The 12,659-nt window shown below is 38.3% G+C and overlaps 1 protein-coding gene across 1 annotated transcript in view; it reads left to right on the forward strand.

Moving 5' to 3' along the window:
- Positions 1-742: 742 nt before the first annotated feature.
- OPRL1 (opioid related nociceptin receptor 1) overlaps positions 743-12,659 on the forward strand; it is a 66,123-nt gene continuing 54,206 nt past the window's right edge. The window contains exon 1 of the mRNA XM_070748773.1: positions 743-963. Within this exon, the coding sequence (XP_070604874.1) occupies positions 743-963 (221 nt within the window). The remainder of the gene's footprint in view (positions 964-12,659) is intronic.

Genomic DNA, 12,659 nt, shown 5'->3' on the forward strand with positions numbered 1-12,659 from the left:
TGTGTGTGTGCTTGTCAGTGTGTGTTTAACATCTGGCTCTCAGTGGGTCAGGATGTGTGAAAATTGATTTGTTGTATCACAAGGCGTTTTAATTCTTCTTCTTCTTCTCCTTCTTCTTCTTCTTCTTCTTCTTTGCCTCCTCCTTCTCCTTCTCCTCCTCCTCCTTCTACCTCTTCCATTTCTTCCCCTTCCTCCTCTTCCCTTCCTTTTCCTCCTCCTTTATCTTTTCCTCTTCATCCTTTTTCCTCTTCCTCCTCCTCGTCCTTTTCACCTTCCTTCTCTTCCTCCTCCTTCTACCTCTTCCTCCTCTTCCATTTCTTCCTCTTCCTTCTCCTTTATCTTTTCCTCTTCCTCCTTCCTTTTCTTCTTCTTCCTCCTCCTCTTCATCTTCCCTCTTCTCTTCCCTTTCCCCTCTTCTTTTCCCTTTACCTCTTCCTCCGTTTCTTCTTCTTCATCATCTTCTTCTTCTTTGTCTTCTTCTTCGTCATCTTCTTCTCCTCCTCCCCTCCTCCTCCTCCTCACATTCTTCTTCCTCCTCCTCCTCCTCTTCTTCCTCTTCTTCTTCCTCTTCTTCTTCTTCCTCTTCCTCTTCTTCTCCTCCTCCTCCTCTTCTTCTTCTTCCTCCTCCTCCTCTTCCTCCTCCTCCTTTCCCTCTTTCTCCACTTCTGTCTCTCCATCCTCCTTCCCCCCCTCTCTCTCCTTCCTAACTGCAGAGCTCGGGACCCCTCCGTCTGGGTTCAGGATGGACCCCTTCTTCCACACTCAAGCCGGGGGTGTCCTTTACATGTCCAGGTTGATGAATGACTCATCCCTCTGGAACTTCAGCTTGGACGACTGGTTCCACAACCGAACCACGGACGGCTTCCTCCCCATGAGGATCAAGGTCACCATTGTGATCGTCTACTCCATCGTCTGCATCGTGGGACTCCTGGGCAACTGCTCGGTCATGTATGTGATCATCAGGTGAGCTCACACCTGTGTGGGATGAAGTCAGGGGTGAGCAGGAAGGTCTTCTCAAAATAACTGCCTCGAATGGCCCCTGGAAAGGCCGAATGGCAAAAAGGAAGCAGTCTGCTCCCTCCAATATTTGGGTTGATGGGTGACTTGACAGACAATATATCTCTTATTTCCATCTCCATATCTATCTATCATCTATCTATCTATCTATCTATCTATCTATCTATCTATCTATCTATCTATCTATCTATCTATCTATCTATCATCTATCTATCTATCTATCTATCTATCTATCTATCTATCTATCATCTATCTATCATCTATCTATCTATCTATCTATCTATCTATCTATCATCTATCTATCTATCTATCTATCTATCTATCTATCTATCTATCTATCTATCTATCTATCTATCTATCTACCTACCTACCTACCCACCCACCCACCCACCCACCCACCCACCCACCCACCCACCCATCCATCCATCCATCCAAATCATATATGGCTAAAGGGTATGGCTAACTGATGAGAGCTAACTAGCTTGAAATAGATCTGTGCAAGCTTCCCTTTCTTTCTTAATCAATGTATAATATAAAATCTACGAAAACAAAATCTACGAAAACATATATATATAAATATAAACTATATTTACAGCAGCACGAAGCTTACAACTTCAGCCTGATGATGGTGAATGTGATTTCACCGAAACGTGGCATAGACATGCAAAATATTACACGGGGCAAAACCCGAACTCAGAACAATCTATATACGGTATATCTGCAAGTCCCCTGGAGTGGGGCTGAAAGGCAGAAAGGAAGCAGTGTGCTCCCTCCCATATTTATTTTATTTATTTTATTTATTTTATTTATTTTATTTATTTTATTTATTTTATTTATTTTATTTATTTTATTTATTTTACTTATTTTACTTATTTTACTTATTTTACTTATTTTATTTATTTTATTTATTTTATTTATTTTATTTATTTTATTTATTTTATTTATTTTATTTATTTTATTATTTATTTTATTTATTTTATTTATTTTATTTATTTTATGTATTTTATTTATTTTATTTATTTTATTTATTTTATTTATTTTATTTATTTTATTTATTTTATTTATTTTATTTTATTATTTATTTTATTATTTATTTTATTATTTATTTTATTATTTATTTTATTTATTTTATGTATTTTATGTATTTTATGTATTTTATTTATTTTATGTATTTTATTTATTTTATTTATTTTATTGATTTTATTGATTTTATTTATTTTATTTATTTTATTTATTTCATTTATTTCATTTATTTCATTTATTTCATTTATTTTATTTATTTCATTTATTTTATTTATTTTATTTATTTTATTTATTTTATTTATTTTATTTATTTCATTTATTTCATTTATTTATTTTAATTTTATTTATTTTATTTATTTCATTTATTTCATTTATTTATTTTTATTTTATTTATTTTATTTATTTCATTTATTTCATTTATTTTATCTATTTTATCTATTTTATCTATTTTATCTATTTTATTCATTGGACTTATATGCCGCTCCTCTCCGTGGACTGCTCGGTTATGTATGTGATCATCAGCTGAGCTGACACCTGTGGAATGAAGTCAGGGGTGAGCATGAAGGTGTTCTCAAAGCCAGGATTATGCACCATTTTTGCCTTGGGGAGTGTGTTTTTTTGGGGGGGAGCAGCGGTGGAGAATTTGTATTCCATGCAGAGCGATTGAAAAGACAAAGGCATCTCGGGGCATGTGCAAAGTTCTCTTTCTCTCATGAGCATTCAGAGGTGGCGAATGCTGGCTGGGGAGATTTCCCAAGAAAATAATGCTTGTTTCCAACCCCAATGGAAATAATCTGAGACTTGGCGAGAGCTAGTAGAGATATAAACACTCGGTCTCTATCCAGATGGTCTCAAAAAATGTAATCCCCCTGATGACTCCTGAAACAGAGCATCAAGGGAGGTATGAATACCAATAAGGGAAAATATTTGTAGGGCAGGGCTGACAAAAGGGGCTCTTTGAATTGGCTTGTTTTCTTGTAGATGTTTCATGACCCAACTAGACAATAGTCGTAGAAGGGAGTGGGATTTGCTCTCAGTTTATATTCTGGTGACTTGCCTGTCTGCTTAGAGATTCTTTATTTGGCCTATTTGCTGATGACACTTTGGCAGTTGTGTGTGTGTGTGTGTGTGTGTGTGTGTGTGTGTGTATATATATATATATATATATGTTTGTTTTCATATATAATATATATATATATATATATATAGATAGATAGATAGATAGATAGATAGATAGATAGATAGATAGATAGATAGATAGATAGATAGATAGATATAAACACTGCTCAAAAAAAGGGAACACTTAAACAACACAATATAACTCCAAATCAATCAAATGTCTATGAAATCAAACTGTCCACATAGGAAGCAACACTGATTGACAAATCAATTTCACATGGTGTTGTGCACATTCAACTTTGTACAGAATAAAGTATTCAATGAGAATATTTTATTCATTCAGATCTAGGATACGTTATTTGAGTGTTCCCTTTATTTTTTTTTGAGCAGTATATATATATATGGTATGGCTAGCTGATGAGGCCAAAATAAGGATAGATCTATCCTAGTCTCCCTTAATTTTCAAATTCAGCAAAAAAAACCAAACATGTGATATATATGCGAGTCTGCGGAGAGGGGCGGCATATAAATCTAAATAATAAATAAATAAATAAATGAATTTGGAAATTTCTGGCGATGTTTCGACGAGGTCCCACTCGTCATCTTCAGGCTGGTGTTTCTGTCCTTGTTCTAGGACGAACAGAGCGAGACCTGAGCTGCCTTCCTTCTATAAATACTGGTGGCTGGGTGTGGTTTGATGGCTCAGTAATTGCCTGCTGTGTAGAAACTTCCTGGTGACTCAGTGGGGTAACACCTGGGGTCGTTAATGTAACTGAGGTATGCTGATTAGTTAATGGTTGTAGATTAGGCGTGATATCCTGAGTAGTTGGAGCTTGCAGGCTACTTGATTGTTTTGCAATGTGTGTTCTGAGTCTGGTTTCAGTTTCTATGGCTGGGATACGTTTGAGGGCTGGTTTCCAGAGGTCTGGTAGGCGGGAGGTATTATCCCGCTTGTTCATATTTTGGTATTTTTATTTATTTATTTATTTGTATGCCACCCCTCTCCGAAGACTCTGGCGGCTAACAACAATAAAAAGACAATGTAAACAAATCTAATATTAAAAATAATCTTAAAAACCCCAATTAAAAAAACCAATCATACATACAAGCATACCATGTATAAATTCTATAAGCCTAGGGGGAAGGGAAATTTCAATTCCCCCATGCCTGATGACAGAGTTGGGTTTTAAGGAGCTTGCGAAAGGCAAGGAGGGTGGGAGCAACTCTGATATCTGGTGGGAGCTGGTTCCAGAGGGTCGGGGCCGCCACAGAGAAGGCTCTTCTCCTGGGTCCCGCCAAACGACATTGCTTAGTTGACGGGACCCGGAGAAGGCCCACTCTGTGGGACCTAACCGGTCGCTGGGATTCGTGTGGCAGAAGGCGGTCCCGGAGATATTCTGGTCCGATGCCATAAAGGGCTTTATAGGTCATAATCAACACTTTGAATTGCGACCGGAAATTGATCGGCAACCAATGAGACTGGATACAATTTCCCTCTCTATTTTCTATTACTGAACATCCAAAATATGCTGTTTAATTCTATATATGTACACCATATGTGTACCTACATATTATAGACAGGTATACAAAAATATACATTATCTACTATATAAACTGTAGGTGTATGTACACACAAAGGCACAGCTCTTCTAAAATTATACACATTCCACCTCATTTACTGCGATAGGAAAAACATACCCAGAACCCAGAAGAGGAAAAAAGGGGAGGAAAAAAAACATAGAAACATAGAAGATTAATGGCAGAAAAAGACTTCATGGCCCTTATACTATTTACTGTATTTTATTTTAGGATGGATATACTGTATGTTTTCCCAGGCATGTTTAAATTCAGTTACTGTGGTTTTCCAACCACGTCTGCTAGAAGTTTGTTCCAAGCATCTACCTGATGCATGGTTTGATATAAAAACTGATTGTGAGCAATCCTATACTGCAACCAAAGCATTGGATTTCAGAAAAACAAATTTTAATGCAATGGGAGAATATTTAAATAATGAATTAAAGGGGAGGGATAAAATGGCAGGAGTGAGCACCCAGTGGACTGTATTAAAAAAGGCCATCTTAAAAGCCACAGGACTGTATGTAAGGCAAATAACTAAAGGTAAAAGGAAGAAGAAACCGCTATGGTTTAGCAATGATGTAAGAGCTATAGTCAATGAAAAAAAGGCTGCCTATAGGAGGTATAAAGAGTCTGGAAGTATAGCTGATAGAGAGGTGTATAAAATGAGACAGAAGGATGCGAAACAGATAATATATGCTGCTAAAGCCTCAAAAGAGGAAGAAATTGCCAAATCTGTAAAGAAGGGGGATAAAACCTTCTTTAGATATATTATTGATAGGAAGAAGAAAAACTGCAGCATCACGAAGCTTAGTACTGGGAATAATACATGCATTGATGGGAATAAGGAGATCGCTGACCATTTCAATAGCTACTTCTGTTCAGTTTTCTCAAAAGACACCTTACAAAATAATACTATAGAGGGATATAGCATTGCTTCCAGCTGTACAGATTCAGCTCCAGTGATCTTAGAAGCCGATGTCTTAGAAGAACTTGAAAGATTAAAGATAAATAAGGCAATGGGTCCAGATGGCATCCACCCCAGAGTTCTTAAAGAACTCAGATCTGTCATTGCTACCCCCCTGACTGATTTGTTTAACCAATCCCTGTTAACAGGAAATGTTCCTGAGGATTGGAGAATGGCCAGTGTTGTGCCTATTCACAAGAAGGGCAGTAGAGAAGAAGCTGGTAACTACAGGCCAGTTAGCTTGACATCAGTTATAGTTAAAATGATGGAGACTCTACTTAAAAAGAGGATAAATCAGCACCTAAAAAACAATAACTTATTGGACCCAAATCAGCATGGCTTTACTGAAGGCAAATAATGTTAGACTAATCTCAGTGATTTCTTTGACTATGTCACAAAGGTGTTGGATCAAGGTGGTGCCGTGGATATTGCCTATCTGGACTTCAGCAAAGCCTTTGATACGGTTCCACATAAAGAGCTGATAGATAAATTAGTGAAGATTGGACTTAATCCCTGGATAGTTCAGTGGATTTCAAGCTGGCTGAAGCATAGACATCAGAGAGGTATTGTTAATGGCGAGTATTCTGAGCAGAGTCAGGTTACAAGCGGTGTGCCACAAGGGTCTGTTCTGGGTCCTATTCTTTTTAATATGTTTGTCAGTGACATAGGGGAAGGTTTGGTAGGGAAGGTTTGCCTATTTGCCGATGACTCTAAAGTGTGCAATAGGGTTGATATTCCTGGAGGGGTCTGTAATATGGTAAATGATTTAGCTTTACTAGATAAATGGTCAAAGCAATTGAAACTGCAGTTTAATGTTTCCAAATGTAAAATAATGCAGTTGGGGAAAAGGAATCCTCAATCTGAGTATTGCATTGGCAGTTCTGTGTTAGCAAAAACTTCAGAAGAGAAGGATTTAGGGGTAGTGATTTCTGACAGTCTCAAAATGGGTGAGCAGTGTGGTCGGGCAGTAGGAAAAGCAAGTAGGATGCTTGGCTGCATAGCTAGAGGTATAACAAGCAAGAAGAGGGAGATTGTGATCCCCTTATATAGAGCGCTGGTGAGACCACATTTGGAATACTGTGTTCAGTTCTGGAGACCTCACCTACAAAAAGATATTGACAAAATTGAACGGGTCCAAAGACGGGCTACAAGAATGGTGGAAGGTCTTAAGCATAAAACGTATCAGGAAAGACTTAATAAACTCAATCTGTATAGTCTGGAGGACAGAAGGAAAAGGGGGGACATGATCGAAACATTTAAATATGTTAAAGGGTTAAATAAGGTTCAGGAGGGAAGTGTTTTTAATAGGAAAGTGAACACAAGAACAAGGGGACACAATCTGAAGTTAGTTGGGGGAAAGATCAAAAGCAACGTGAGAAAATATTATTTCACTGAAAGAGTAGTAGATCCTTGGAACAAACTTCCAGCAGACGTGGTTGGTAAATCCACAGTAACTGAATTTAAACATGCCTGGGATAAACATACTGTATATCCATTGTAAGATAAAATACAGGAAATAGTATAAGGGCAGACTAGATGGACCATGAGGTCTTTTTCTGCCGTCAGTCTTCTATGTTTCTATGTTTCTACCACTCTTTCAGTAAAATAATATTTTCTCACATTACTTCTGATCTTTTCCCCAACTAACCCCAGATTGTGCCCCCTTGTTCTTGTGTTCACTTTCCTATTAAAAACACTTCCCTCCTAAACCATATTTAACACTTTAACATATTTAAATGTTTCGATCATGTCCCCCCTTTCCCTTCTGTCCTCCAGACTATACACATTGAGTTCATTAAGTCTTTCCTGGTAAGTTTTATGCTTAAGACCTTCCACCATTCTTGTAGCCCGTCTTTGGACCCGTTCAATTTTATCAATATCCTTTTCTAGCTGAGGTCTCCAAAACTGAACACAGTACTCCAAATGTGGTCTCACCAGCGTTCTACACTACTGTGTGTTGCATTTATGAAATCAATGACCTGCTGCAGAGCAAACACACATTTTTTATTTCTGCATGCAACAAAAACATTTTGAACTAAAAAAAAGAGATGGGTTGAAAAGCTGACAGGTGTTGCATATTGGCAGCTGTGACACACATTTTCAGCAACGGAGCTGCGGCAGAGGGATGAAAGAGGCACATGCGGCTCCGGAGCTGCAGGTTGCAGACCCCTGCCCTGTACCATTTCCGACAGATGGCTGTCCAGTCTCTGACGAAGCTCCCACAATCTTTGAAGGCAACTTCTGTTGCTTGTTCTCACTGTCAGAAATTTCCTCCTTATTTCAAGGTTGAATCTTTCTTTCTTCAGTTTCCATCCATTATTTCTTATCTGGCGTTCAGGTGCTTTGGAAAATTACTATTATTATTATTATTATTATTATTATTATTATTATTATTATTATTATTATTATTATTATTATTATTATTATTAATTAGATTTGTATGCCGCCCCTCTCCAACGACTCGGGGCAGCTCGCAACAGTAATAAAAACAAATAGTAGTGGAACAAATCTAATATTAAAAAACATATAAAACCCTATCATTATTTAAAATACAGTAGCTTGACCCCTCTTCTGTCTGTGGCAGCCTCTCAAATATTGGAAGACTGCTATCCTGTCTCCCCTGGTCCTTCTCTTCATTAGACTAGCCCTGTCTAGTTCCTGCAGCTGTTCTTCAAATGTTTTAGCCCCCAGTTCTGCCCTTATAGTATTTTCTGTATTTTATCTTAAGATGGATATGTTTATCCCAGGCATGTTAAAATTCAGTTACTGTGGATTTACCAGCCACATCTGCGGGGAGTTTGTTCCAAGCATCTACTACTCTTTCAGTAAAATAATATTTTCTCAAGTTGCTTCTGATCTTTCCCCCAACTCACCACAGATTGGGCCCCTTTGTTCTTGGGTTCACTTTCCTATTAAAAACACTTCCCTCCTGAACCTTATTTAACCCTTTAACATATTTCAATGTTTCCATCATGTTCCACCTTTCCCTTCTGTCCTCCAAACTATACAGATTGAGTTCATTAAGTCTTTCCTGATACGTTTTACGCTTAAGTAAGATCTTCCACCAGTTTTGTAGCCTGTCTTTGGACCCGTTCAATTTTGTCAATATCTTTTTGTAGGTGAGGTCTCCAGAACTGAACACAGTATTCCAAATGTGGTCTCACCAGTGCTCTATATAGCGGGATCACAATCTCCCTCTTCCTGCTTATTATACCTCTAGCTATGCAGCCAAGCATCCTACTTGCTTTTCCTACCGCCCAACCACACTGCTCACCCATTTTGAGACTGTCAGAAATCACTACCCCTAAATCCTTCTCTTCTGAAGTTTTTGCTAACAAGAACTGACAATAGAATACTCAGATTGAGGATTCCTTTTCCCCAAGTGCATTATTTTACATTTGGAAACACTAAACGGCAGTTTCCATTGCTTTGACCATTTATCCAGTAAAGCTAAATCGTTTACCATATTACAGACGCCTGCAGGAATATCAACCCTATTGCACACTTTATAGCCATCGGCAAATAGGCTAACTTTCTCTACCAAACCTTCCCCTATCTCACTCAGAAACATATTAAAAAGAAGAGGACCCAGAACAGACCCTTGTCCATTCCATCCATTCCATTCCATTCCATTCTATTCTATTACACAATCTACTTCTGCAGTCCATAGTTTATTTTATTTTTTATTTTTTTATTTGTTGAACAAGTATAGGATAGTAATTTGTATAAACATAACATTAGTAGAAAGTAGTGATTTTAAAAAGACAATAGGACAGTAGGACAGGGTGGGAAGGCACAATGGTGCGCTGATGCACATCCCTTACAAACCTCTTAGAAAAGGAGGGAGGTCAACTGTAGACAATCTAAGGTTAAAGTTTTTGGGGTTTGGGGAAGAAACCACAGAGTTAGGTAGTGAAATCCAGTCGTTGACCACTTTATTGCTGAAATAGTATTTTCTGCAGTCTAGTTTGGAGTGATTTACCTTTAGTTTGTATCTATTATGTGCTCGTGTGTTGTTGTGGTTGAAGGTGAAGTAGTCACTAACAGGAAGGACATTTTGGTATATGATTTTATGAACTGCAGTTAGATCAGATCGGAGGCAACGTGGCTAATCGCAACATTTCAAGTCTGGTGGAATCAGGTATTTTGTTGTGAGAGGAGGAATGAAGGACTCTGAAATATTTCTGGACTCTCTCAATTGTATTTATGTCTGATATAGAATAGAATAGAATAGAATTTTTATTGGCCAAGTGTTATTGGACACACAAGGAATTTGTCTTGGTGCATATGCTCTCAGCTTACATAAAATAAAATATACATTTGTCAAGAATCATGTGGTACAACACTTAATGATTGTCATAGGGGTCAAATAAGCAATGAAGAAGCAATATTAATAAAAATCTTAGGATATAAGCAACAAGTTACAGTCATACAGTCAACATGGGAGGAAATGGGTGAAAGGAATGATGAGAAAAACTAGTAGAATAGAAGTGCAGATTTAGTAGAAAGTCTGACAGTGTTGAGGGAATTATTTGTTTAGTAGAGTGATGGCGTTCGGAAATAAACTGTTCTTGTGTCTAGTTGTCTTGGTGTGTAGTGCTCTGTAGTGACGTTTTGAGGGTAGGAGTTGAAACAATTTGTGTCCAGGATGTGAGGGGTCAGTAAATATTTTCCCCGCCCTCTTTTTGACTCGTGCGGTATACAGGTCCTCAATGGAAGGCAGGTTGGCAGCAATTGTTTTTTCTGCAGTACTGTATTGATTATCCTCTGAAGTCTGTGTCGGTCCTGTTGGGTTGCAGCACCGAACCAGACAGTTATGGAGGTGCAGATGAGAGACTCAATGATTCCTCTGTAGAACTGTATCAGCAGCTCCTTGGGCAGTTTGAGCTTCCTGAGCTGGCGCAGAAAGAACATTCTTTGTTGTGCTTTTTTGATGATGTTTTTGATGTTAGGTGACCATTTTAGGTCTTGAGATATGCAATGTGCGTTCCATGCAGGTGAGTTGTGTTCTAGAATTGGCCTGACAAATGTTTTGTATGCTCTGGTTAGCAGTTTGGTGTTTCTAATGTTTCTAGTTATGTAAAGTTTTTGGCTTCATAACAGGTGATTTCCTGGACTGGAGGCCCTGTGATTTTTTTCCTCATCTTCCTCACAACAATAGCTCTTTCCTTGCCAATATCAGTGTGACCTAGCTGGAAGGTTAATTAAGTTATTGCTTCCCTAAATATTATACAACTTCTTATCTTGACTTACCTAATGTCTTACCTAATAATCCAGTAAAATGCCTTAGGTTACTAAGGGGCTAAATATGGCATTGCCATTGTTGTTGTTTTTTTACAAGAATAATGTTTACTTCTCACACTCTGCATCTTTTTTAGCCTCTTTTTGGCCTAAGCAGGAGGTTGGACTAGAAGATCTCCAAGGTCCCTTCCAACTCTGTTATTCCATTCTATTCTGTTCTGTTTTGTTCCTTAGTCTAGTCTAATGTAGTGTAGTCTAGTCCCTATTCTGTTCTGTTCTACTGTATTCTTTATTATGTTCTGTTCTAGTCCAGGCCAGGCCAGGCCAGTCTATTCTCCATTCTGTTCTGTTCTGTTCTGCTGTCTTCCCTATTCCATTCTATTCTGTTCTATTCTGTTCTAGTTTAGTCTAGTCTAGTCTAGTCGAGTCCAGCCCAGCCCAGCCCAGCCCAGCCCCGCCAGGCCCAGCCCAGCCCAGCCCAGCCCAGCCCAGCCCAGCCCAGCCCAGCCCAGCCCAGCCCAGCCCAGCCCAGCCCAGCCCAGCCCAGCCCAGCCAAGTTCATTCCAGTCCAATCCAATCCAGTCTAATCTAGTCTCCATTCTGTTCTACTGTATTCTCTATTCTATTCTGTTCTGTTCTGTTCTATTTTACTCTACTCTACTCAATTCAACTCTGCTCTGCTCTGCTCTACCCTACCCTACCCTACCCTACCATATCCTACCCTACCCTACCCTATTCTGCTTTACTCTACTCTACTCTACCCTACCCTATTCTACTCTGCTCTACTCTACCCTACTCTACCCTATTCTACCCTACTCTACCCTATTCTACTCTACTCTACCCTACCCTACCCCACTCTACCCTATTCTACTCTATTCTACTCTACTCTACCCTACCCTACCCTACCCTACTCTACTCTACTCTGTTTCCTAAAATGAATCATTCTGGCATGCAGGTAGTCAAAACACAATGACAAATCAGGACGGATTTGACCTTACACACACATGAATTCACCAATTTGGCTTAGTGTTTTTATTGGTGCACACATGTTCTCCGGTCTCCTTATAAAGCCTTTGTGCATTTTAACCAGATTTGCTGTTTCTTGCTGCTCCAGCTATGCATGACACAGAAGGACTTCTGTTTTACAGTTTACACATGGCTATAAATTTTTTAAAAAAAATCTACTATGGTATATTTGGTAAATGACAGGTGTTCAGGATGAAAACAATACTCAAGTCTGCTGAAGTCAAAAATCACATGTCTAAGTGACTGGACTCACTTACCAACACATTAAACACAAAGGAAGCCATTCCCCCCTCTAACTTAAAGCTATGATTAAATAAAAAAAGTGGAGCGAAAGAAAAAAAAATCCCTGGGCTTGAATGTTGTTTCCCCACAAAAAAAATATTTTCTATATGCTTGTTGTCCATATTATATGCCAAGTTTTACGCAATTTAAAAATCCTAGATAACTATATTGCAGAATTGAAAGCATGGAAACGCTGATCTCTTAATCATATCTCTTTCTCTCTGATTCTCTGATTCTCTGATTCTCTGATTCTATCTATCTATCTATCTATCTATCTATCTATCTATCTATCTATCTATCTATCTATCTATCTATCTATCTAATCTATCTACTTACCTATCTACCTACCTACCTACCTACCTACTTATCTATCTATCTATCTATCTATCTATCTATCTATCTATCTATC

Source organism: Erythrolamprus reginae, chromosome 3 (genome assembly GCF_031021105.1).
Source record: "Erythrolamprus reginae isolate rEryReg1 chromosome 3, rEryReg1.hap1, whole genome shotgun sequence".
In the NCBI taxonomy this organism is placed as follows: Eukaryota; Metazoa; Chordata; class Lepidosauria; order Squamata; family Dipsadidae; genus Erythrolamprus; species Erythrolamprus reginae.